This window comes from Genypterus blacodes, unplaced genomic scaffold, assembly GCF_046128005.1.
Source record: "Genypterus blacodes isolate CSIRO-AG114 ecotype Tasmania unplaced genomic scaffold, CSIRO-AGI_Gbla_v1 ptg000156l_1, whole genome shotgun sequence".
Taxonomy (NCBI): domain Eukaryota; kingdom Metazoa; phylum Chordata; class Actinopteri; order Ophidiiformes; family Ophidiidae; genus Genypterus; species Genypterus blacodes.
Window position 1 is genome coordinate 4,069,655 of NW_027466957.1, and position 26,926 is coordinate 4,096,580.

General features: G+C 42.3%; 3 protein-coding genes across 4 annotated transcripts; 2 read left to right on the plus strand and 1 right to left on the minus strand.

Moving 5' to 3' along the window:
• Window positions 1–25: 25 nt before the first annotated feature.
• Window positions 26–5,256, plus strand: szrd1 (SUZ RNA binding domain containing 1). Its single transcript, XM_076166288.1, has 4 exons — window positions 26–162; window positions 1,467–1,516; window positions 1,751–2,020; window positions 4,190–5,256. The coding sequence occupies exons 1-4, from the start codon at window positions 115–117 to the stop codon at window positions 4,299–4,301; spliced, it is 480 nt and encodes a 159-aa protein (XP_076022403.1). The 5' UTR covers window positions 26–114; the 3' UTR covers window positions 4,302–5,256.
• Window positions 5,257–6,165: 909 nt separating this feature from the next.
• atp13a2 (ATPase cation transporting 13A2) lies at window positions 6,166–20,909 on the minus strand. 2 transcript variants are annotated; one of them, XM_076166285.1, is made up of 29 exons: window positions 20,780–20,909; window positions 18,621–18,697; window positions 17,734–17,901; window positions 16,572–16,630; window positions 16,410–16,476; window positions 16,249–16,328; window positions 15,806–15,883; window positions 15,656–15,725; window positions 15,398–15,532; window positions 15,235–15,301; window positions 14,797–14,928; window positions 14,344–14,505; window positions 13,898–14,008; window positions 13,682–13,728; window positions 13,397–13,588; window positions 13,097–13,303; window positions 12,864–12,974; window positions 12,556–12,712; window positions 12,254–12,365; window positions 11,888–12,012; window positions 11,599–11,774; window positions 10,942–11,034; window positions 10,083–10,162; window positions 9,461–9,613; window positions 9,087–9,183; window positions 8,740–8,963; window positions 8,430–8,581; window positions 7,937–8,109; window positions 6,166–7,363 (listed from the first exon to the last, which is right to left on the minus strand). In XM_076166285.1, exons 1-29 carry the CDS (start codon window positions 20,790–20,792, stop codon window positions 7,205–7,207), a joined length of 3,477 nt encoding a protein of 1,158 aa, XP_076022400.1. In that variant the 5' UTR covers window positions 20,793–20,909; the 3' UTR covers window positions 6,166–7,204. The 2 variants fall into 2 exon arrangements, with proteins under 2 accessions (XP_076022400.1, XP_076022401.1); XM_076166286.1 differs by lacking the exon at window positions 20,780–20,909 and adding an exon at window positions 18,878–19,081.
• Window positions 20,910–23,229: 2,320 nt separating this feature from the next.
• Window positions 23,230–25,685, plus strand: prl (prolactin). Its single transcript, XM_076166227.1, has 5 exons — window positions 23,230–23,263; window positions 23,850–23,962; window positions 24,097–24,204; window positions 24,480–24,662; window positions 25,494–25,685. The coding sequence occupies exons 1-5, from the start codon at window positions 23,230–23,232 to the stop codon at window positions 25,683–25,685; spliced, it is 630 nt and encodes a 209-aa protein (XP_076022342.1).
• Window positions 25,686–26,926: the final 1,241 nt, after the last annotated feature.

Consider the following 26,926-nt stretch of genomic DNA (forward strand, 5'->3'; position numbering starts at 1 on the left):
AAACCCGTCAGTGTGATTATGTCAGAGCGTGTATGAAGAGAGAGAGGCGGACCTGACGGAGGCCAGGACAGCCAACTCCTCAGCGTGACTCTTAATTCTCAAACAAAATGAAACATGGATGAGGAGGTTGTCGAAAGTTGGGCGGTAGCTGCTGACAGTGAGGCAAGTGATCAAAGTTTGGATAGTGTGTGGATTTAAAGACGGCGGTTGTTTCGGAGTGTGTTTACAATCACGCGGTCGTTAGAAGTAAGAAGTTGTGTCCACGCTCTCAGCTCACATAGGCCGACGCTGCGGCTAATGCTAACCTTAGCTTCAGGAAACTTGAGAAGCTAATGTTAAATCCTGAAGCTTACCCCGGTTCACTGACCGATGTGTTTGATACTCGTTTGATACTCGTTACTTATTTCTTAAGTCTGATTCTGGAAGCCACATGTACGTTGGGTCATGATAAACTAATGTAGTTAAAGTTGGTTGAAATGTTACATTGTGAGCCGTACACCTTAATTTGTCGGTCGTTTGTTATTGTATTGGAAATGCAAACATTTTATTCCTTTTTGGTAAATATAAAGAGCTCAAACAATATGATACATCGCTTTACATAGTCTGTCTAAGGTAATCAAATCTCTTATTCTAAAGCTTATGATAAGAAGAAAAGTTCGTTAAAGTTGGATTTACATTATTTCCCATAATGAACAATGAATGAACCTGTAGTCTCTGGAGAACAAATATAACAAACCACATTGAGATTTATAACTTTTTATTGTAGAAGAAAAAAGACAAGAGTCTATACACACTAACATTCAGTGATGTTTGTAGGTTTGAGTCTCGCTCAGCACCGCTTTCGCTAGCTAATGGTTAGCATGCTAAATCGCAATTTTCCCATCATTTCCAAGGCAGAGGGTAATAACAGCAGACCGTCTTTTATGTAGTTCAAAAGATGATCAGTGTGTTTATGGTTAACTAGCACGTTTGTAATGAGAAACGTTAACACGAGAGCTACTAATGCTAGTTAGCTAGATGATCCCCAGTTAGTGACGTTAACAACGTGGCTGTGTGGAGGAGCTAACTAGAGGCTAACGGCTAGCAGCTAAACGTACTTAACTCTACCTTTAACACATTTACGAATATAACTTGAGGTAAAGTAACCACAGAGACACACTTTTATAACGGACGCTCTACTGGTTGTTCAGCATTAAAACAGTGTCGGTGTTGTAGCTTTAAGGGGAACTATCATAGCTATACGCTAGCAACATTAGCCGACTAACGTTAGCATTTTGAGCTCTAACTTGGCAGCTGCTTTTCAAACACAGAAATAGACTGAAACTTAATCCATCTATCCTTCCTTTCTCCCGTTTGCTAAGTGCGTCCAGTATTTCCCTCTTACCTCCCCGCCCTATTAAACTAATGAACATGCTGTTTGTTTACAAGGTTACACATTTGGACTCTTTATTCCCCCCCCCCTACAGGAAATGGAGAAGCGGTTAGAGGAGAAGCTCAGGATCAGCCAGAAAGAAAAGTAAGCTGTGTGTGTGTGTGTGTGTGTGTGTTCGGAAGCAGCCCACACTCAAGGCTCCGTTTAAACCTGGCTAAACCTTAGCTTCAAACTACCCATCTTAGGGTTTTTGTCAATCAATATCAGATGTGGCAGCATTGTGGTTAGAGAACTTATCCCTCTTTATGCCCAAAGTGTGAAGTTCTCTCTGTCCTGCCGCTCATTTAATTGAATTATGTGTCGTTGCTCTGCTGCCAGGGAGTTGAGTAACAACTTTACGCGGTCGCCACAAAGTACGGCCATAGTGATCCAGGACGACACTTCACCAGCAGCGCCGCCGCCTCAGATACGCATCCTGAAGAGGCCTTCCACCAACGGGTCTTCGGGGTCCCCCTTGAATCAGAACAGGCCCACGCCGCAGGTCAAATCTCTGGCCCAGCGCGAGGCAGAGTACGCTGAGGCCAGGAAGAGAATACTGGGCAGTGCCTGTCCAGAGGAGGCGCCTCAGGATAAACCCAGCTCTGACAGGTAATACACACACACACTGACAACCAGAGGTGGGATTCAAGAAAGAAAGCACCTCTAAAGGGACATTATTATTGGTAATACATTACCAATAATAATGTCCCTTTAGAGGTGCTTTCTTTCATGGAATATACATGTATATTCCATGATGTGCTGAACAAAGTAGGCAGACAAGAGAAAGACACTGTTAAAGGATGAGGGTGTGGGTACGTCCATGCTGATGTTATTAATAAGCCTTAAGCAATCAAATTAGGGCTGCACCTATTAATAATATTTTTACCACTTAGTCTACAGATTATTTTTCGATTAGTCGATTAATATTTTTAGATTATATTTATCTCGCAATAGAACAATTATTTCCCCCAAAATAAATAACAAACTTATCTCATTAATATTCCAATATTTTCTTCAATCATCCTCTCTTGAAAACAATCAAATATTTGCAATGCATTATTCCACTAGCCACCTTTTGACTGATAATCTCCGTTTTTCAATTCAAGTAGAAGCGATCGAGCGCAATCTGCATTCAACAACAAAAATACATGAGACGCAAGTCAGTTAGCGCTTCCGGCAAAGAGCTGCGGCGTGTTCGCCACCCCTGTCCTAGTGTATCATGCTTGGTTGGCGGGGACACAAAGTGTACATTGCTGTTTGTTCTCCGGTTGCGTGCTTGCTTCCACCTGGTAAGGCCATCTTGTCATTATGACGCGTCGGCACACGGTTATGCAAATCGATGTATATACGTAATCGAGTAGTCGATTTACATCGACGCGTCACCCCCACCCCTAAATCAAATGGTATAAACAGGTTCTACATAACGCAGAGTGCCCGCTGGATGACGGGTCGGCTCAGCCTGTCTAACTGCCCTCCTGTGCCCTCACCTTCATCTGGGACAAGATGATCGTAACAAAACATGCCCAGTGTTGTTGTTGTTGGCAGTGTTCTGGTGTGCAGTGTGTCATCGGTGTGTCACTGGTGCAGTCCCAGCTTCAGCCCTTTGACTCAGACTCTGAAATGTGCTCCCGATACGTCCGAGTGCGACGCCTGTCCCACTGTGAGAGCAGGAAATGAGAACGGGTGTGAGGGTAGTCTGAAATAATTATACACTAAATTAAACTGCAGCGGACAACACATCTTTAATCTCCCATGTGACCTCAAAGAAGTATACCACCTGATGGGCCAGAGGAGAGGGCCTGGTGCTGGTTTTTGCATCTTCCTCTCAAGAAATGTTTGATAATAAATAAACTCCCTGCTCACCATCAATAAAATGATGGCGAGCAACACAAGCCTATAACATTTGAAAGTGTGTTTGATTACTGAAACTGTTAATGTAAGTTAGAGATCTCAGTCTGAAGTGTAATGGGCTCGATAATGACTGACTGGCTGAATCCAAATGACAAACAGCCACTTGCTGCTGCAGAGCAACCCACTTGTTGAATAGAATGGAATGAGAAGTACAAGAACAGATGTCAAAATGGAAATAATGGTTGTAATACGCGTGTTGTTTTCTGCAGAAATGTCTGGCAGGCCTTTGATCTAAGAAGGAAATACGTGACGCATCCTGTGTGTGCATTTAGTCTCGCGCACACACACACGCACACCATCATAGAGGCTCTCATATGTGCAATGATTTAGCTCTAAATTTCAGTTGGATCATATATCATTTCTTTCTTTATTAATTTAGTATTTTTAATAACACGATGTGCATTAAAAGTAAATCCTCACACGGCTGGTTAAATACACCAGAGTCATATTAGGAAAACATTAACCATCGTTTTCTGGTTTCACTTGTTGAGGTTGCTGCTGTTTTCAGTCGGCTTTTGGAAATTCTGAGGCTTTGACTTAAATGGAACAAAGAGAGAGACAGTGATGAATTCACAAGCGTGAAATTGAGTTTAAATTTTATCGACATTATTGGCCTCAGCAGAGACTCAACCAGTCAAAGGAGCGTTTCTGTGTGATTGTAGAATGAGCTCATTTGCCAGCCTCACCACGCTGTGTTCCATCACTGTTCTGCTCTGTTTCTCTCATCTTAGTTGTTTGGCGAAAACTAAATTGACATCTGTACACACTGTAAATTAAGAGCGTGATTGAAGACTTTTACAACAAAGCTCTTATGTAACAAAAAATGACTGCTGTCAGTTCACTCCCGTGTCCTCTTCCTCCCATCAGGTCAGGACGTCTGAACTCCACGCTGCCTTCAGAGGAAACCCGATCAAACAATCACACTGTCCGGCAGCCTGCCGGCCCAGACGGCACCCCGGGGTTCCGACAGCATAGATAAGCGGTGCAAGGGCCACCCAGCGGCTGGGCGGGCGGGGACTGAGGGCCCCTGGTGAGAAAAGACATATCCTCCTTGAGGTCAATGGTATTGGATGTGATTACGGCCACATTGCCCCCACCTTCTTCCACCAGCAATGCATGTGGGCGACAGAGAGCGAGTGACGCTTGGAGGAAGTGTAAAGGAAAGCGCGCTCCCTCCTCTCCCAACTCCTGTTTGACACTGTGATTAGAGACATCTGCTGGACTCACTGTGATGATCCCTTTAAGAGATGGCCCTCGTCTCCACCTTCCTCCTCCTCCTCCTCCTCCTCAGTCTCGGGGTGCCTGCAGGCTGGACGGCTCCTCTGGATATCATGAGTAACATCATGAAGGGTGAGCTCGAGCGGGAGAGGAGGTGTGACCACCGCAACACGAGACGAGCCGGTACACACACGTGTGCAGCAGCCTCTCCAAGCAATAATACCACACGCCACCTTCCACACAGTCCACCTTTGAAAACACACACACACACACATGCTGGCTCGCTCCATTTTTAATCCTTTTTGTTGTACCTGCTTGTCTTTATTAATCGATGATAGGGACGCACTGATACCTCCTTTAGAGATTACAACCACGCTTTGATATTCACACACCAAGCATCGACCTTCCACGTGACAATATAAGAAGACATCACTATTGCACAATCCACCTCAGTAGACACATTTTGGATGTCTGTTCAGTAAATAGTTTTTTGTAGATCCCTTTCCTTTAAAGCAAACTCCTCCTGAGCTGTTTGTGGTATCAGTGCAGCCCTAATATGTACATTGCTGTTTGTTTTAAAATTGAGGGTAAGGGTGTGTTCAAGTCTAATATCTGACAAGCTTACAAGTTTGTCTTTTTCTTATTTCCCTTTCTGCTGTCTCCTGCGGATTGTTTTGTCATGGTTTCTATTTAAAAGTTTCAAAAAAAAGCAAAAATAGGAGATTTATGAATTTTAATCCATTTTAAGTAGCTTTCTGCCTTTTTTTAAAATGAGATGGCAGCAAATGTCAGAGCAGTATTTTGATTGAAATGAACCCAAAGCCCATTTTTAAAGTCGCCCTGTGTTATACTGTACGGGTTAAGTTGTAAGGTGTGTGTGTGTCGGCAGCAGACGGGGAATGAATTTACTGCTGTACCTCAGAAGCCGCGCCATCACATCTCCACCCTATCGACAGCGCGCTCGTTTCTCTTTGTCCTTCACTGGTGTACACACACGAACTCAGGTGCACGGGAACGAGGCGGAATGAATGAAAATGATGGAAGATTGTATTTGACCGGCTAGTTCCGAGCGGCACCCAAACGGCAAATGTCCACGTCGAAGGTGAAAGCGTGGCACTTTTGTGTTAAAAAACGGTGCTAGGCAGAAAGTGCGACGACACGAACGCAAGGAATGTGAACGGCGGTCTGTCTGTCCGTCAGCTCGTGTGGTTTGTTGTCTCACCGGGTGGCGTTTGGATCCCGGTGGGACGCGACGGTTCAGCAGCCGAGGTGTGACCAGAGGGACGTGCTGTTTGAAATGCAATGCTGTGTATGAAAAGTGACTACCTGGACCATTGTGCCCGATATGTTTTTTTTTGTTTTTTAAGCTTTTCACCTTTGTCAGAATGAGAGTTGATCTCAAAGGAAGCCATATTCAGTGGTGCACATTTAGAAACGCTTTCGTTATGGTTCAATTCAGCTGGTGCCTCCTCTACATCTTTACTTCCTGGTTGTTGATTTAACAGTTAAATTGTTATTGAATTTATGTGACAAAGTGCGAACGTGTCAGAGGGAGAATTCTCAATACTGGTCAGATTGTTGTGGCAGACAGACAGGCTTCATAGAGCTCGGAGTGAGAACACAAATTGCCTGTAAATACTGATTTAATAAAACCATTTGCAGAAAATGATCATGTCGTTGTGCACATTTATGTATTTAATATTGAAGTTTATAATCTGCCTGAATACTTGGTAACTAAACTGAAATGTATTGACCGACTCAGTTGGAGTCTCAGGTGACCATAGGAAAATCTCTTTACCAGTCTGTTAACATGCATAAACACAATGTGGCCTGATGTGGAATCATTGGATCTGTTAGAGATGAACATATATGCATGCGTTTGTTCAGCAGCTGCCTTAGTAGATAGGGAGATTGTGTCTATGCATTAAGTGCCACTGCCGCAGGACATTCTTGGAAATGTCAGGATCATTTAAGTGCAGCTGGTTGGTGGAATGCACTAGAAGGCAAACACCAGTATTTCACATACAGGTGTAGATGAGCTCTCTTACTTCTAGGCCTAAATATGTAAATCCACACACACCTTTCACAGTTAAATATCCCAAAAAAGTGTTAAACAGCCTAATTAGTCTGAAGGGAGATGATAGAGATGTGGAGTGATCATCCAAGCATAAAAGCATCTGCATATAGGGACATTCTACTTTCAATTCCTTGCACTGTGATCCACTTCATATGGGAGTGATTTCTGATACTGACAGCCAGTGGATCAATTCATGATTTAACAATGGGACACGGGGTGGGACAGCTGGAACTAGAGAATGAAATGATTGTAATAATTAACAAAACATTCCCTATGTAAAGTAAAGTAACAGAGTAAAGAAGAAATCTCCTCCAAATAAAAACATTAAAAAAAAATTGTACTCATGCCCAGAATTGAAGTACACGTACTTCCCACCTCTGCTGTACTGACACAGTAACAAGCACAAATGTCCAACTTTCCCATATGGTCCTTGAACATTGTGCTGAACTTAACTCATCAGAAATCCCTCAGGCACACAAATTTTCTATTCCCCAAAAAAGTCTTTATTTATACAATGAGACCGAGTCTGATGGCTGCCACTCAAAAATCTTCGTTTGTGAAAGAGTTCATGATAGGAACGGCCGATGCTACCGCAGGCTGATGACTGAGCACTGTGTGGAGCGGAGCGCCTGGTTAAGGGGCGGCCAGGACGGGGAGTTGTGCAGGAGGAGGTCCAGACGTTTATACTGTTTCTTGGATGGACGTTTACAGCGAAGAAGGTTCAGGGCTCCTTGATCTATCAGGGCCTGCGAGAAACAAACAACAAGTTTAATGTGGGTTAATACCTGCTAAATTACCTTCTAAATGGATTTACTTAAGCATGCTTCATGTGTACATGATATCAACAATTAAACAAAGTTATGCACATTATTAAGCACAACTCAAGCTCTAAAGGTTAGTAAGCCAATGTCAAAGCTACTGACTTGCACATCTTGCAACTCATGTTGGCTTTGCAGAAGTCCCAGAAAAGCATTTTACTGTTAATGTGTACTAATCAGCACAGAACTACTGGAAGACACACCAGCATACACAGACAATGGTGCGGACTAATCATATTGTTAACTTCTGTGGTCTGTTAAGACTCCATGGACCATTTAGCGAGCTGTGTATTCTGTGAAGGCTTTCTCCCCAAGGCCTCTCTTTAGCTAATGAATCAATACTGAATAACCTAACATGAGGAAAGGGGTTACATATTAATAATTGCTCTGGTGCAGCAACACAGATTTGATATGGGCCTCTTCAAAAAAAGGTGTTTGAACAAACTAAGGGTGATAGCGGACTCCCATACTCTCCCATACTACTGTCTGTACTGTACTCACCTCCACCAAGAAACAAAGGAGGAAGTTGAGAGCAGCCAGAGCCACCAGCAGCATTTTGAAGTCCATATCAGAGAAGTTGTACAGCTGAAGGATTTGGATACAGAAATGAGCAGGATAGATCACCAGCCAGGTCATCAGGGCCAAGAGGAGCACCAGGATACAGAAGAACACCACTGGAAGGGAACAAATACAATAACAGAAACAGGAAAATCATTAGTTCCTCCTGAAACGTTGGCTCTTCTCTCTTCACAGTATTTACATTTTTTTCCCTCACACAAATTAAATGTGCATCAATTACTTAATGTAACAAACCAAGATCACATTTCTCTCAGGATCGTTCTTAGGAGTATGGTGTGCATGGAAACATACTGACAGACCCCACTGCTTAAAGGTCACGCAGTTCAACTGTTCTGAGGTTCAAACCACCACAGCAGCAATCTGGCCCCTCATAGCAGCCCAGGATAATATGTGATAGTCATTTCTGATGATTTACCATTGCGGTAGATGGGTTTCTTGTGCGGGTAGCCCTGTGTGACCACAACAGCCATGATGATGTACTGGAAACCAGACAAAGCAAACACGGTCGTATCCTCCATATTTGGCAGTCTAGTCTTCAAGGGCAATGTGGTATTTACTGGAATAAACCTAAGAAGAAGAAAAAATGGATGAGAAATTAGAAAAACAAAAACTATTGAATTTGAGGAAGCTTTGAAGAAAAAAGTTCTTTTACACAGGACTCTGTTCCTTTCCAAAAGTCTTTTATATGTAAGAGTTGGAAGTCAGTTTGGCTCTTGTTTACTAACCAGTCCATTGAGGTAACGATTAAGACAGGAGCAGCCTGGCCCAGGATGATCAGGCAGATTTGGATCAGGAGGCTGCTTAAGACAGGCAGGGTGAGCAGACTGGCTGGAGGTCTGCAGGGGTGCAGCTCATCACTGGGGCCTCCTAACGACATGACCAGGGCCAGGAAAGTCACCAGGGGCAGGTCAAAGAACAAGAACTGGAGATCCCCCAGGTTGGTCTTCAGCTGGAAAGACAGTGAAGTGACACAGTTTTATTGGGAGCTGTTCGATGAAAACAGATACGCCAGAGAGTGGAATTGTCTGTTTGAAGTTGATTCCTTCTGAAAACATATGCAACTGCTACTCACAGTGTAGAGGATGAGCACGGAGCAGAACTGGATGAGGCTGTAGAGTGCCATGTATCTGAAGACACTGAAGGAGGTGACCAAAGAACATCTGCCCTCTCTACACAGGAAACAGGAAAGGAGTTCATTCAACAGTGCTCCAGGTAGGAACTTAAGACTCACATTAAGACTGACAGCAGTGGTTGACAAAGAGCCAATACCTCTTATATGCAATACCTCAGTAACAGAAACATAATAAAACTACTGCCAGGGGGCAATTACTTGAACCGAATCATTTGCGATGTGAAAGAGAAAACAATTTAAAGAGGAAACTTGACTTGAGACTGTTGCGTAGATGGGCTCGTGTCAAAACGATGCAACCTGAATCGAACCTTTACCTGATGAGCAGAGGTACACAGCTGATATTATTGGTCTTGGAAGTGAATGGCGAAGCTACCGAGGCCTCAGCTTCGGATAAGGAAATCCCGGCATCAGCGGCTCTCAGGGCCCCGCAGTCGTTGGCCCCGTCGCCGCACATCCCCACTCGGTAACTGCAGTGAACAGGGAAGAAACCAAGATGGAGGTTTGGTGTTGGGAAGGGACTACGATCTTAGTTCTACCCTTGTGCATTTCTGCCTAGCTCCCTGTGTCTGAGGTTTTAAAGTAATGAAACAACAGGAATTCCTAAGTGGTAGTGTGAAGGGGCAAGTCAACAAAAACTAAAATAGTAACAATTTCCAAGATTCTGCAAACTTCCAGCATGAGGTGAGATGTGTCTAATGATGAGCTATGTAGCTGCTACACAACGTCAATAAGATAAATGGGTCAAATGTCTCATCTTAATGGGCTGCACTCACACATTACCTGTGTTTTTGTAATAAGGTAATAAACTCAAAGATAAAAAGTTTGCCTTGTCAAAAACCAAATTTCAAAAAGTTTGATTACTTTGTCGCTTAATAATTGAAGTAGTGGTTTATTTGTTTTGATGAGTGGGATGGAGTGTCTCGTCCGTGTACTTACTCCAGTTTCTGCAGCTCCTTCACCAGCTGGGTCTTCTGGTCCGGAGCCATGCGTGCAAATACTGTGGCTCGCATCAGGACCTGAAATTATAGCACGTTTATAAATGACAACGTAAGACTATGTTGCACTACGCAGTTAATTTAATGCCGTACGTTAGAACACAAAGTAGTGCAATGGATACAACTGGCATCAAAAGCAACGCAATGAAAGCAACTAATACACTGGAAACAATGGAAAAGTGATCATTCCCTATATGGCTATATATCCTATGTCATGACTTTCAATGAATGGAAAGATAGAGTATGAAATATTAATCAGAGATCGTTGTATCTTAGTTTCACCGTGTCTACCACTCATTCCCATAATAGCTGTATGAATGTTCTAGGTATGCAGGGTCGTAAGGGAGCCACCCAGGACTCTTATCTGCCTGAGCTGCTGCCGTTAGGCCGATGTTATAAGCGTTCCCTTGGGCCGAGAGTAATAAAATCATGGACAAACGGACGAAAAAACTGTTTTAATCCCAGAGTGATAACCGCACCTCAATGCAAATGAATGCCAGCAGAATGTGTAAATGTAGAGTGTGTGTGTGTGTGGTTTTTATGATGTTCTCCTTTTAGAGTCTTAATGAGTTTATTTTTATGATTATTATTTATCCTTGATTCTTTTTTTACTGATCTTTTGCACAGAGAAGGACTGCACTTTCAATTTTGTTGTACATGAAGAATGCCAATAAAGATATTCTATTCTATTCTACTCTAAAATCCTGAATATACATCTTTTAATTTGATTACAGCTTCTCATGAGCACAGGGGGGCTCTATAAATTGTGAATTTCGTAACATTAAAAACTTTAACATTACCTTTGGCAAATATTCAGGGAAGTGGTCACACAGGGCAGCAAAGGAAACGCCGTTAATGGCCAAGTGATGATCAGAACCGCCCTGGTACAGGATCTGTGCAGAGAAGGAGAAAAGACAACACCATTTATTCTCACAGTCTCAGAAAAATTACATTTATTAACATCCAACAATTAAACTACCTGCTTCTTTTATTTACGTCCTGTACATGTATGCTGCATGTTGTAAAATGTCATTATTATCCTTAGTATCACTAGTCCTTACTGACTTACATGATCATTTATGTGTGCCGGTTCATCTCCAGTTGTCACATTTACATTACAAGGCTCTCATTCAACGGCATGGCACTGTTCCTACTGTCTAAACCTGAGTACCACAGCAGAACAGAGAAGAACTCCACAGACAACTGCAAAAGCTCTCTTTCATCCATTGCAGCCCTTTAACGGATTAGATTACGCTCAAATGTAGAACCAACTTGAAAGCAAAGATCTTGTCTACAGTGTCTCTTTCCTTGACACCTTAAGAGAATCTTTGGAATGTAGTGCAGCCTCAGGAACAGTACACTTGTCCCATTTGGTTTCCCAAAAGGTCTCTGTCAGATTTAAACCCGTGATCTTGCTGTGAGACAACAGTTGGAACCATTCCGAGCAAAGAACCAACCTCATTAGGATCTACGGAGTCTTGGCTGGCGGCGGACTCTCCGTCTCCCAGCTGGAATCTCAGGGTGGGCATGGACTCGGCAATGTGGGGGGTAGCGTGGACAAATATGACCCTGTCACCAGAGCCCACCATCCCACAGCTTTTTGCGACACTGACTGCTGTTAAAATATTGTCCCCTGGGTGACGAAATATAAAACAGGTAAGTCCTGCACGTAACCGTAGCTCCTTCCTCTTGAACACCAAACACAGACACTTAGCTGAGGTGAGCATAAATGCACATATGTCTCACCAGTGACCATGACAGTGCGAAGGCGTGCCACTTTCAGCGTGTTGATCACTTTGGCACTTTCTGGCTTCACCATGTTTTTCATCACCAACAATCCCAGGAACTGCATGTCCTTCTCTACCGCCGCTCTGTGGACAGAAACGCAATTACATCAACACTGACACCCGCAGTTGGAGTTTTCATCAGAAGGAACATTAGAGGTGCAGCTCAATGAATCAGAATACCGGGAAATGTTCATTTATTTCAGTAATTCAAAAAAAAGTGAAACTCTCATATGTTATATAAGTAGGAAAAAGAGGAAAAAGAGGCCTAGGATGTTTAAGTACCACCAAAAAGACAGAAATACAGACGGAGGTGTCAGTGACTAACCTTTCAATGGTTGTCAAGTCAGTCTTCCCATCTAACGGTTTGTATCCAAGTGCAAGCACCCTGAAGCCATCGCTAGAGAAGTTCTGCAGCTGGCTGGAGAACTGTACTGGCACTGAAAACAGTAGCACATCAAAATTCAGATTTATGGACACAGATTTATTTTACTATTTACCTTTTGGAAATCTGTCCTGTCACAGCTGGGAAGCATTCCATTCCAACTGACAAAATTGAGTAGCGAAAGACCAAAAGCTTCATGTTCTTATCACCAGTTATTTGTACTTTTCATTCTCTTTTCATCTAACCTGTTTCTTGTAGACAGAGGCTAGTCACCATCTCAGGGGCCCCTTTGATGAAAGCCACAGCTTGGTGACCCCCAGGGGTCACCGTCACCACACTCATCCTCTGCAGAGCTGAGGAGAAAGGAAAGCGGCGAACAATGGCGATCGGCTCACTGCTGGCCTGACGGAAGGAAAGACACATTTTTAGACTGGAGAATGCACTCTAATTTAACTCCCCTAAATGACTGTCTATGTGTCCAAGAATGCCTCCAAAAGACATTAATAACACATAAGCCTTATTAAGAGATCTAAGTGGGGATGTTGGTACCCACAGCATCATCAGGGTGGAGCTGCTGGGTTGAGGGTCTCATAACTGCCAGAACTCTATGGCCGCCAAACTCTGAATCCAGCCGCCTTCCATCTCCCTCTGGCTCCTCGAGTTTCTGCAACATACAATATAATACCATGTAAAAAATAATAATTTAACATATAATATGTATGTCAATGTCTTTGTGTACCACTGGCACATTTTTAAGGCATTAAACTGAACGGCATAGAATCATACCCAGCTAGTGGACTCGATCATTTTCACCTCCAGCGAGTCTCCAATGGGCCGACCTGCCAGCAGGGCCACTGTGTGGCAGCAGGCGAGACCAGACAGCATTGGTCCCGGGGAGAGGAATCTGGGTTCTGGGACCAGCTCTGAGAAACCAGAATGTTGCGCTTCCACCACCCCCAACACATCTAGACCGTCCTCTGTAAGAGTGCCTGTCTGCAGAGACAAAGCACTTACAGCAACTACAACATGTACTACAACAACTACTCTTCTCGTCCCACTGTGCTGATTTAACAGTCTCCCTCTCACCTTGTCAAAGCAGAAAAGGGACACTTTTCCGCAGAGATTGATTCGTGGTGGACTGATGCAGAAGATTCCCTGTTTCTTTAGCCTTCGCTGGGCGTAGAAGATCCCACTGCTGAGCGCAGCAGGCAGGGCAGGGGGCACCACGATGGTAATTATGTCCAAGATCCTTATCACCAACTGCGAAACTGAGGTTGACTGGGCATAACATCAACAACTATGTGAGGCATAGCAGAAAAGATATTATAATGAGCTGTACAAAATGACAACGCTGGAAAATAGAATCCTTACCTTGGACCTGCTGAGGACAACACCACTGTAAATGGTGCCAATCAGAGCTGAAGCATGAAAAGAGATTAACTGTCAACATGCTCAACATACATAAGGAGAGAAAAACAGCTCATCTATTCACTTTTTAGGGTGAAGCTTGACTTTGACAAAACATATCTAAGTGATCCCCAATGAGCCTGTGTCTGATTTAGAAGAAGCGAGTGTAGAAGCTCTCACCAAAACAGCCCAGGATTATCAGGAACTTGATGGCGTCTTGGTAGAAGCGGAAATTGATTGGCTGAGGATGCAAAATGGAGCTGATCAGACTTCCTTTGGCTGTAAAAAACCCTGTGGGTGACACAGAAGCACCAACACTGACTCAGACAACAACGACTCTTCACTTCTTTCATCTGTGTATATCTTTACAGTTCACGCCATCGTTTTTCACTAAAATGTGACTCAAATCACCATTTTTCTATCAAGCAATGTCTCACTATGCAGCGCAGGGAATCGTTTTCAGAGAGTGAATGTTATTGTGTAAGATTAAGGTTTAAAGGGAGACTCTACTGTCAATAATAGTGTTTTTTGGGAAGCACTGTTAGGCAAGTGAAAAGGTCCTCAACTTAAAATACACGGACTTGACATGTATTTTGTCTGCTTTGAGCCTTTTCTTTATCCCTTACCGGTTCCTGTGACCACAGCTATGGCTCCTTCACCCGCGAGCACCCCTCCCTTGGCCTGGATGACCTGGGTGCCACAGTACAGGGTGTGTCGGTGCTGAGTATCTGAACTGTACCTCTCCTTGCCAGTTGGTAGTGGAGTTTTCAACACTGGGACACATTCACCTGCATAAATAAATTCAGAACAAATCATGTCTCCCTTGCTCTTACACTGAGATACTTTTTACACAAGTATAAATTAAATTAAATTAAAATTAAAAATTAAAAATTAAAAAATTAAAAAATTAAAAAATTAAAAAATTAAAAAATTAAAAAATTAAAAAATTAAATTAAATTAAGGGTTTTTATGCACCAAGTCTCAAGGAATCTTCAAACACTGGCCCACATAATCTTACATTTGAAGCTATAAAACATGTAAAATCATCTCTGGTAACACTGTAGCGGTTTGAGGATTACCTGTGAGCATGCTTTCGTTGGCCAGACACTCCCCAGACAGCAGGGCGGCGTCACACGGGAGCTGAAGACCCTCAGGAGGGATGACCAGACAGTCACCAGGCACAAGCTCCACCGAGCTCACGCGCTCCTCCACTGAGGCAACACAGGACAGTCCAGTTACATCCCACTTCCGAGCCTTGACCATTGATCAAGCGGAACTCACACTTTTTCTGTTATGCGCTCCTTTGAAGCAAAGAGTCTTCATGTTCCCCATGATCCTTTTCAGTTCAACCATTGATATCACGGAATTTAACTTTATTTTAATATCAAGAGATTGAACAACATCATTGTTCAAAGTTCAACTAGCTGCTCCGGCGCTATTAATGTCAACTCCGAAATATCAACAACAAACTGCCAATGCAAGAAAGAATCACACAAGAAAATATTTGCATCACATACCTCCTGAGTTTCTGCGTACCGTCACGTCTGTGATCAACAGAGCCATGTTGTGAAGAGTGATGGTTTGCTGTGAGTGAGAGGTGTAAGGTCAAAGAAGGTACACATGAGCATTTTGACCGCCCCTGGCAATGGGTTTGTTTGTTTATTTGTGATGTAAGCTCACCTTGCGCATCGCGTAAAGTGAGATGCATATGGAGCAGACCGAGATAATAAATATACACGTAGCATAATAGTAATAGTCATCACACATCCAAAGTAGGATGCTGAACACTTGGAACACATAGAATGGGTTGAGGACCTAAAAAAGTAGATAAAGTGAGAGTCAGAAGAAAGAAGGAAATTAGAGAGGACACTGCATATACTGAGCATGCATGTTCTGAACTATCACTACAACATACATGACTCTGATATTGTGTCTCACCTCCTCAAACAGCAGCTTTACGGCAGACTTGACCGGCACATCAATAAGGTTTTGCCCGTACACACTTCTCCTAAAATGAATATTGAAAGGATTGAGCAAGTATTTCCGTTAAAGATTCACTTGTTCCCTCGTTGATTCATCATTTCGTACCAGAAGCCTTGCTCCAGGGGACTCAGGCCCTTTTGGAGGTCATGTAGGTGATTGCAGGTCCAGTCCTCATTGAGGACACTGCAGATAAGGGGGAAGATTGAAAACTTAAAAAGGGCTAACATTTAAGTCAATACAATAGAAGATATCTGTGACATTTAGATGGCATGAAACTACAACACACATACACTCAAAATGGAAGCAAAGCTGTTTATTCAAACCAATTTACTGTGGATTAACTATGTCAAAATTTGAACTTTGTACTGGATCTTATCTTATATGTCTTTTAGATTTTCATGTATCACAATAGTTCTTACTATTACACAGTTTACCTATAGGAATTCCAGTAGAGTATTGGTGTTTGAACAATTTGAATCTGAATACAATTGTAAGCTCTTTTCACAAGTATACCAGTTTCCGTTATTACAGTCACCTCCTTTCCTTACCTAACAAGACAAAAAGTCCCCTTCTTGTCCAGCCATATATAGCGTAGCCCTTCAAACACGTAGTAGCGCAGGTACGTTTTCTGTAATACAAAAATGGTCAGTTTGAGCCATGGTAAGAAGACCAATTGGCACAGCAATCCTTTGCTTCTCGCCTTCCTTACCTTCTCCTTGTAGAGCAGAACTGTATCTCTCGATTCAGTGTTTTCCACCTCTCCTATCAAGTCCAAACTGAAAGGGAGTGGGACATGAAGGGTCATATAGACTATTGCTCCTTCTCTTACTAGGTGTGTGGAGCTGAAAGGAAAAGGTGATGTGTAGCTTACCTGCCCTCCTCCATCTCCACTTTGAGGACCACCACCACATTCTGCTGGCCCATACTGTCCTGAAGGAGGAGACACAAGTTTAACTGAGAGAAAAAACTGTCCAAGAGCTCCTCCAAGGAAAACTTATAATGAACTAAGGTCAGTAGTTACTTAAAAGTTATGATTATATCAAATGTGACACAAGATCAACACAATGTGACACAGAAGGCAGAGAAATCATCAAAACGCATCATCAAAACTCACCAACCAGCACATAACAGACCTAGTCTGATAGAAATACGCAAAGATTGTATCCTGGTCAAATGTTAATGTAAGGTGTAACGGCTCACAGAATGCACTGAGGGCGGAATGCTACCTGATCTGACGGACCACATATGTGTGAGGTCAGGCTTGCTTGTCATCGGATCTCTGTCACAAGTATTTTGTGTTAATGCCACGTGTACAGCAGGAACACACCTTCATTCATGAAATCAGCTCGCTCTCATTCATAAAGTTTTTTGAGTGGGAGTTGGGACTTGCTGTAAATGGGGACCTGAAATAAGGTGGATATGCTGTATATATAATATATTGATTATTTTATGCATGAATGTTGTTTATCCATTGGGCAAGAAGGAAGGATGGGCTTGAAAAGTCCAATGACCCACCTACTGAGATTTCATGGCAATTCCGACAGCATATCCCGATGTCCAAGTTGATGCAAGGTGTACATGCAAGTACGCTGATCCGATTCAGTATCTGAATGTATCCGGATAGCCAAGGCAAATATGAATGCAAGGTATAATATGGTCATAGGGTCCAATCCATTAACCTCCAATTATGACTGTCCTAATCTTACCCAACAAAATGCATTATATATACATACGCATTATATTGCAACTATTTGTGAAGGGTGTGAAAAAGGATTGACACTAACAATATTGTACATGTATCTTGTGACAGGTCTGTTAAAGCCAAACCCAGCCTAACCCTGGTATGTACAGTCAATCTTCAGGAAACCTGCAGGATATTAGGGGTCAAAGTGACATCACGCGCAGCACATGCACATCAACTGATATTTTGAAAATGCAAAAAAAAATTCAGTTTTCATTTTACCAAACAAACACTTCAAACTCAGGTGTCTCAGGGTCGATAGGTGTGTGAAGGAATGCAACCGTTTTCTCACTCTCAATAGCAGAATATCTGCCAAGGCCAGGGGACAGGAGGTGCAGCGTGCGAGGACAGCAAGCCGCGGTCGCCAGTGAAATATAAGCAGGAGGGCGCCCAAGGACAGCACAGCAACCAGACGACACAGCCACACCCGCCAGCGAACCCATTTATACCCCTTAATATCCTGACAGGGCAAATAATACAGACAGTGAATTCAAATGGAATCAAAGCTATCTTATTGACCACATTTGTGTAATACATTTCCAGACTTTCAGCTCCATTACTACAGCATTATATTATATTTGGGTCTAGTTCCTCTTACACTGGAACCGCACCCTAACTTTCTATTATTTTGTGTTCTTCAACTTCCCGCTTCCTTATTTATCAGGTCTTTGTTTTACATCCTATTATAATGTATTTAAATTGTCTTGTATTTGTCTTCGTCTTGTGATGCTTTGTGTAAAGCCCTTTCATTAACCTTGTGTCTGAAAGGTGTAATACACTTGTCTTGCCTTGTGACTTCAATGAAAATCTCTCTACCATTGATGAATAATTAATGCAGAAATAAAATTCAAGGAGTTCTAGCCACTGTTACATATATGACCTAGTTAGATTCCTGATCAAACAAGTGAGCACACTTAAAACACTTCATCGTCACGTCATCCAGGTCATAAAATGTCTAGGATGTTAAGTGCAATCAATCATCACAGAACTGGAAAAGCCCTTCAGATGAAAGACAAAACTTCTCTGAAAAGCGAAATATCTTCCATCAAAACCATGGTGGCTCTTGGTAATGCACTTAACCTCCCAGACATTAAATATGTCCCCTATTCTTAGTATGTCATCGTATTGTGCCTCGTCTAGCAGAGACAACACAGACCTTAACAGTTATGCAGTTCTTACCATATGTGACTCAGGACTTGGGAGGGGGTTTTGGAGACTGGGTGAAGGGACTCCGCTCTGCGCCTCCACCAAACTACCTACAGAAGAGGTTAGAAACTGTAAATACCCATTTCCATTTGACGGCATTTACCAACTACAGCCAGTACAATACATCATATAATGTTTTACAACACCCCGCAATTTTGTTTACCGATCATGGGAAGCACTATTCAACAACTGTATCATAGACTGAAGTGAGAAAGGTAACATTTCTCTACATTAAGACAGTGGTTCTCAATCCTTGTCCTCTCATCATGGACCGCTCCCATCACATCAAAATCCCGAGATACGACATGTTGCTGGTCAAAACACTCGCTTCCGCTTTCGAGAATCTCGTATTCTATTCTCATCTAAGAATACCGACGTATACCAGCTATTCGATATGGTGCCTCCGTGCTAAATGCTTGTCCTAACACACCGCTTCAAATGAGGAAGGAGAAGTTATGAGATGCATCATGCAGCTGTGACTCCTGTGCCTGCCTGCGAGTACAGCTGGCACAGACCCAGTCTAACCGGCTTTAGTGAGGAATCTGTCCACTGAGCCGCCACATTGAAGGCTATACAGAACCTAGATCGGCTCGAGCGCTTTTTCCGAGGCCTGGAGCGTCTCCCCACCGGCGGTGCTTTACATCAGCGCCCCCTACCGGTCAAACAGTCAAGTTTTTGTTTTTCTACTCGCTTCTTACTCCACCTAAACACACGCAGGATTCCGATATAAAAGTAAAACTGTTCCTTTATATTTGACCAAAAAAGTTATTTCACAGAAGGCTAAAATGATGTAAAAAGAGGTTAAAATAGCTACTACGGTGAGACAACAACCTGTTTGGTCTGTCCCAGCGCTCCGTGCCGGAACTATACCTTCTAAAAGGGACAGTGCACCATTTAAACATAAAACATACAAGATCATAGCCTACTCACAGACACTCATATGAAAACTCTTTTAAAACATAAGACCTCTGCCAGAGTTAAGTACCAGTTATTAGCGTTATGTGTTGGCAATTTCTAATAAACAAAATAGTCTTCTTTCAGTAATTTTAACATAACCTGATCCAGACCAGGCCAGCTGTGGAACAAACAGGCATCAGTTACCATCACGATTTTCGTGATATCGTAGATAAACTTAAATTTACAGCTGCTTTTATCAAACCGATCCAATCCATTCCAATACCACACCTGAATAGAATGGCCAACCAAAACGAATTCCATTCAAAGGTCATCATTTTTCTAGTGAATCATTCTTCTCAGCTGTAAAAATCAATAATTGTGTTCAGGCTGCAACTTATATTTGGAGGAGAAACACAACCTTATTTATCCTGTTGGACCACATGAGCTGATAATAATCATTAAACAAGTGCAAACTTGTTTCACCTTTCATCAGAGCATTACTGAAGATAAAACAGATACATGTAAACAGTGCCAAAAAGAAATCAAGGAAATGAGTTTGCAAAAAAAACACACGAGACAGCCACCTGACCTGAAGAGGAAGATCAGCCTCAAGCAGCCACAGCCACCACATACACACAGTGTGCAGGACTCTGATAACACTTGGTTGACATTTGTTAACTAAATACCAATTGTTCAATCTTTGCTATAAACAATAAAATACTATTAAAGTTACAGCTTCTATAATTACCAACAACAACGATGTTGTTATGACGGCGATGAGGAGGAAGAAGCAGCAGCAGCTGTAGCAGGAACATCCATGTTACAATATGAGCAAGAGCTACTTATGTTGGTTAATATGAGCATCAGTAGTAGTGATTGTAGTAGCAGCTCAGTCTAGAAGCTCAGGCATGATTATATGACTCCTCTAACTTTCTGTTGTGACTGACAAACTCAAAAGTTAAGTGAGTTAAGCGAACTTTTGTTCATTTAGCACAACGTTAAACACTGACTGTAGTGTATACAAGCTAGGTGATTGGATTGACTTAACTAAACAAACGTCAGTAAACGTTTCAAACGAGCTGATAAGCGGATTTCCCTTTAAATATTTAACAGACATTTAAAAGGTGCGCTCAGTAAACTTGACTGCCGCCTGTTAGCCTATGATTTCGCTAGCAAACGTAGCAGTATACAGTCAGGAGGGAAAGCGTGACTTATTTGCCTTCAAATACACTTACCATGCGTCTCCATTCTGTAGTCACGACTACTGTCTTCACATTACAACATAGCAACAAAAAGAAGCCGATATTCTCAGCCAAAAAGAAACTAATCACTGAGAAGTCCTCCCAAGCGTTTCTACGGAACCCCAAGCTGACCAAAACAGTAATATGCGCGTCCCTCTACTGAGAGCAGCAGGCACCTGCTAGTATATTTACAGTACTATACTAACTAAAGCGGTCAGAAACATACACAAAAATATACATTTCAGTGATTCAATTCAGTTTGGAATGCCTTTATTCTGTCAGTATCTTTGGTCAGTCATTATTTCTCATTGAAATGCATTGTTGTCCACTCCGTTTTTTGTAGTTTCCATTTGCCATTCAGTTTTACCTCATAACAATTAAATTACTTTTAATCACTTTGTTGTACACTACTAAGTAATACGTATCAGTCACTTCTGAGTTACTTTCAGTAAAGATTCCAAAATATTCCCCAAATAAGCATCTATGTCCACAAGATGTACAGCGATCTTTTAAAAGGCTAGATTTGGCAAGCAGTGTTTATTAGAAGAAAGAAACTTACTTTTAATGATCCCCAAGGGAAATTGTTTTTCCTCACTCGGTTGTTATTTTCTGCATACTTCACTTGTACACGGGTTATGTCTGACCCCTGCAAATTCCCCAAGTGTGGGAATCTCGACTGCATAATTCCTGGTGGTGGGGGACTGTATGTGCGCTCTTCTCCGGTTTGTATGTATTGTATGCCGACCTTGATTTGTGTGTTTGTGCTGAACAATGCCTTGAACGATGCAACCAGAACAAAAGGCAATAATCCTTGACTAAAGTTCTGCGAAAACTACAACCGAGGACATAGCAACATGGATGTTGTTTCAATGCTTTGTATTGCAAGGCATTGGATTGAGAGATGAAGATGGCATTAGGACTGGGGCCAGGCATTTCTATGTCCTTTTGAAAAGAGATGGAAACTCAGGACAACTCTGCCATCCAGCTCTACATCCCTTATAAAACAAAATCATACACACTGCTACATAACATGTTGTGCATGAATTTCCATGAATTCAGCACAGTTATCTGACCTGATACCTTTAACCTTGCTGCATGGGGCTGAATCTGGGCTTGTACTGTGTCACTCTTATTTTTCAGGAAGTACACAAAAAATAAGCATAGTGAATGACTTACCCTGACTACATACTTTGCAATGTAGGGTAGATTTGTCAGGTTTACCTTTGATTGGCATACCATCAACAACATACTGTAATTTCAGAATATCACCATAATTACAGTGCCCTAAGATCTCAAACCATTTCTGCATGACACCCCTTTCCCATACCTCATTAAATATGTAAATGTGGAATGTGCTGTCTTTTTGTTGTAGGATACATTACCCTAAGCTGCTCTTATAGGACCGATGTCTTGTGGGCAGGAGGAGATATACAAAGCCTCTCTCAGTGTGGCCTTATGTCGCCTCTTGCTTTCAATCAAGCAAACTTCTGCATATTCTATCTGGAACCTGTCGTCAAACTTCTTAAACTTGTACTAAATCCTTAATGATATGTGAGATCCCTCCAGTATCCACCACCAGACCTGTATGGTTGACACCACGCCTTGTCTGGATGAAATTGGCTGTGTGATGAATGCTGAGGTAAATGTTGCATGTGCAGGATTTAAGATAAACTAATCTCATTTAAATGCGTGGCATTCCCAACATAATCTCATTCTGAAACAACACATTTTTCCTACCAACCTACCAACAATTGTGCAAACAGCAGCCGAGGCATCAAGATGCCGTTCAGGATGTGCATGTTTTTGTCAGATGAAGCCACGCAAAGGTGTTTCCTCATCCTGCTTCCATCAAATCCTTGAAACTCACTCTACAAACAGCACTTTGCACATTTCTTGATCATTAATCTATTTTTATTCTGCAAAGTTAATGATTTTCTATGTTACAAATGACAAAGGGGAAAATGAGTTAAAGAGTCAAAGAGTTAATAACATTTCAATCGCTGAAATGTATTCATGCATTCTGATGGAAAGGGCATTCGGGCATTTAATTATCATGAATAATTATTTGTTTATATCCCTGCCTATAATTGTTTGGTGGCAAACACACACACACACACACACACACACACACACACACACACACACACACACACACACACACACACACACACACACACACACACACACATCCTGTTGCATTCATGCAGCCCCCTGCTGGCCATGTTTCTCATTAAAAGCTGGGTCAATCAGCACTTGCCCTTCTTCCTCCTGCATAAACAAATGATGGAGACACAAAAATATAAATGGAGCTAAAAACAGGAAATGACAGGAAAGAAAGGAGGACACCCAAGAAGACAAAGAAGTAGAAGAACGGGAAGAAAGAAGAAGAAGACGAAGAAGACGAAAAAGAAGAAGAAGAAGAAAGGAAGAAGAGGAAGAGAGTGATGGTCCACCAAGGAAACAACATCTACCTGGCAGGTGAGAATTCCCTGTTTTAATTCTGAGAAACATCTGAGGACAGAAAAATAAATGTAATGACCAAACAATTAAAGACAGAAGGGACTGAAACTAAACAATCTGGAAAAATTAAGGAAGTTGAAACAAGAAACTAATTCTCCACATTTTAAAAGGACAGAGATAAGAAAAAAGGAAATATTTTAAAACGTTTTGATTGAAGTAAAATCTCAGTGTAGTTTATCTAAAAAGTAAAATATAAAGTTACGTAATTCTTCTATAGAAAATAAAATATTCAATAAGATACAGGAAACACAACTGCTGTAAAAACATCAATAATCGGTCAATAAATGAGGCTTTTTGTTTACAGGTTTGTCAGATAAAAATGATGCTTTAATGAGTTTTTTGTGTGTGTGTGCGCACGTGTGTGTCTATGTATGTGTGTGATCTCCCACTGATCAATAAACTATAACTATCTACTGTATGTGTGTGCATGCATGTGTGTGCGTCTGTGTATGTTTTTGGCGTGTGCATGCGTATGTTTGTGTGCCTGTGTGTGTGCTTGTGTGTGTGTGCATGTGTATGTCTGTGTGTGTGTGTTTGTGTGTAGTATTGTGCATGGCGGCCTGCTGCAGTGGCGTTCCCATCAACGAGCTGCTGGATCGAGCTTCGCAGCGTTCTGACAGATTGCACTCACTCAGCACCTCCCTCACACACCAACTGGTCAGTGTGTGGTGTGTGTATAATTGCTCTTGTTCATTCTACAATCTACAAACGTAAATGTGTTTTCATGGTTTTTATGGTACTTTGAGGTAAATCAAGCTAATAAACAATAAACTATCATTTGACGCTGACAGGACTCTCACTTGCCTCCTATTGGCCGGATGATCATGCCCCGCCCCTCACTGTGCCACACCTCCTCCCTGCAAACTCCCAACGATAAAGAACAAGCACTCCAAGTTTCTGTAAGTGACTCCTCCCTCAAACATCACTAGGTAGGAAGGAATCATAAAGCTGTGATGATGTCTCTCTCTCTCTCTCTCTCTCTGTCTGTCCATCTGTCTCTTTCTCTCGCTGTATCTGTCTGTCTCTCTGTCGCTCTGTCTCTTTCTCTCTCTCTGTCTGTCTGTCTCTCTCTCTCCATCTGTATGTCGGTCTTTCTCTCTGTCTTTCACACACACCTGATTTATCTTAGAATACGACTGATTAATCACTGTGTTATCTCTGATTTGTCGTCCAGGAATCAGAGCTGTTGTCATTGGCTCGTTCACTGCTCCAGGCCTGGATGGACCCACTTGTTGTGCTGTCGGACTCTGCCAACGCTTTACCTCAGCAAGCGCACAACGCCATCTCCAGCAAGATCAGAGAGCTGCAGGAAGACACCAAGACCCTGGGAGATGGCCTGGATATTCTATCAGGAAAGGTGTGTGTGAAATCTCAAATGTACCTCACATATACTGGGACCTCTTTTATCCCCCTTATGGGAATGATCTACTTTCTGCGTGTGTCCGATGGAACACGTTTATTTGTCGGTGCCCAGGTCAAGGCTGTATATATCTTTATATTTCACACATTGACCAGCTGTGCCCAAACAAGATGGCCAAATGACTGCAACTAAAATGTTTAGCTGTCATAGATTTTAGTCACATTGTGTCCAAATATAAGTAAATAAACACAGGAGGCTTGATTTTACCTTTGGTAGGGATCGAGTCTTGACACTGTCATAAAAGTTATTGATGTCAAATCCAAAACTCTACAACTGGTCAGAGAGGAGCTGTTCAAAAAGGGAAATCCAAAGCCAGGCTACAGTCAGAGGTGACGCGGCAGGAGACGAGGTTCAGCGACAAACACACAATAATGTCCAGAACACCAGAGAGCAATGGTTGTTGAGACAGATTCCCCCGTTCTAACTGTACCATGCTAAATATGCTTAGTAGTCACATTCGCTGATCATGTAGTTGGCTGCAACCTCAGTAAATTAGACATTATACTCAATAATTGCGAACACACAACTGCACCCTGGGTGTTTCACATACAGTACATACATCTGCTCCAGAATCTGTAGACTGTATGATCTCCACTCTGTCTGGTACAGTAGCAGATTTATTGTTGTCTTCTGCTGATTAGTAATTGCTCAAATAAACTGTTACCTGGATCGCTTCCTTATGTATCAAGCTTACAACTTATCAATCAACCCTGGTTGATGTAAAATGTAATGACATGATAATAAATTACCTCCTCCTCGTTTCCTCAGATGGGACCTTTGGCTCAGATGATCTCCTTCCTACCCTTTGGGGGGAACAACGACCTCGGCCCAGATCGGATGTCCAGACTGGTGAACTTTCATTTCCTGTTATCGTGCCTCCGCCGTGACTCCCACAAGATCGACACATTGCTGAAAGTCCTACACTGCCGCACAGCCACGACAGAGCCCAACGTGTGCTGAGGCTCTGAGGGTCTGCGGCTCTGCAGCTCTGAGGCTCTGAGGCTCTGAGAGTCAGGTGCAGAGGTCAGATCCAGAGGAGCTTCAACAAACATGAAGACTCCTTAATTTGGTTTTAAATAAATCGGTTCCATTAAATATTTCTGGACATATTCTCTAACCGATGTTTTTCTTCTGCAAACATTTGGTATTTTATGGTAAAACCCAAAACATACAAATAATAAGCACTGCAATCTGGGCTAATAAGCTAACAGAGTGACCATTCACTGTGGTCACAGAGGTCACAGGGCAGGAACACTTTTGGATTAATGTGGAAATCTGTGTGCACAGATTGCTAAAGCATAGATTAGTAAACATGCCGTTGCTCTGAAGTTACCTAGGATTTAACTTAATGTAATTTCCAAGAAAATTACCTCTGAACTTTGTTGCTGTCATTCCGTTGTAAGTTGGAGCATTTGTAGCTATAAGGTCTGTAGGTCTTTGAATGGACTTATGCATCCTTATGCATCCTTGAATATGAGCCTCTAAAAGCTCCTCTAAATTAAGCTACAAGTTTAGTAAGATACCATTATGTTGACTACTAACTTTTAAACCCTCTGTATGTTGTCATGGAGCTCTATCCTATAGTAACTTTGACCTTCTTTAGTAGAAGCACATAGATGTGACAAGGCGTTAGCGTCATTATCGGATAACACATTTTCTATTAGTGAATCCAGGAGATATGTTTAGCCTTTGTTGTGGAGGACAGAACTTCTATGTTTGTGCTGTAGAACAAACAACAACATGGATACATAAGGGTCCATTCAAAGACCTACAGACTTGAACATATGCATCGACACCCACAATAACACAACTTACAGAGGAACAAACACATAGTTCAGAGGTGATGAGATGAAGCATTGCTATAACAGTTCACATTCTCTCTTCATGACTCAAACTTAACAAATTTGCACTTGTGAATGCTGTCTTAATTATTCAAATGTTACTGAGAAAAAAAAATATCAATAAACACAAACTCTTGCATTGTGTGTCTTGCATTCTACCATGTCTCCTGCCTGAGCCGTTGGATCTACCCTGCCTGTCCCGTCTCTTGCCTGCTCCTTTGGATACCTCTGCTTGATACGTGACAGACTGTGACAGTACCCCCCTCTCAATGAACATCTCCAGATGTCCCTGAGGCGGGAACAGGAATCAGGTAGCCACGCCCAGCCAGGAACAATGACACAGGCTTGAAAACAAACAGA

Excerpts from the sequence above, each read along its gene's own strand:
- szrd1 (XM_076166288.1), top strand. The coding sequence starts at position 115 with ATGGATGAGGAGGTTGTCGAAAGTTGGGCGGTAGCTGCTGACAGTGAG. Across the intron at positions 1,517-1,750 it reads AGGATCAGCCAGAAAGAAAA|GGAGTTGAGTAACAACTTTA; the intron begins GTAAGCTGTGTG and ends CTCTGCTGCCAG. Across the intron at positions 2,021-4,189 it reads GATAAACCCAGCTCTGACAG|GTCAGGACGTCTGAACTCCA; the intron begins GTAATACACACA and ends TCCTCCCATCAG.
- atp13a2 (XM_076166285.1), bottom strand. Across the intron at positions 12,975-13,096 it reads TGATCGAGTCCACTAGCTGG|AAACTCGAGGAGCCAGAGGG; the intron begins GTATGATTCTAT and ends TGTATGTTGCAG. Across the intron at positions 7,364-7,936 it reads TCCTTTGTTTCTTGGTGGAG|GCCCTGATAGATCAAGGAGC; the intron begins GTGAGTACAGTA and ends TGTTTCTCGCAG.
- prl (XM_076166227.1), top strand. The coding sequence starts at position 23,230 with ATGGTCCACCAAGGAAACAACATCTACCTGGCAG. Across the intron at positions 23,264-23,849 it reads AAACAACATCTACCTGGCAG|TATTGTGCATGGCGGCCTGC; the intron begins GTGAGAATTCCC and ends GTTTGTGTGTAG. Across the intron at positions 24,205-24,479 it reads AACAAGCACTCCAAGTTTCT|GAATCAGAGCTGTTGTCATT; the intron begins GTAAGTGACTCC and ends TTTGTCGTCCAG.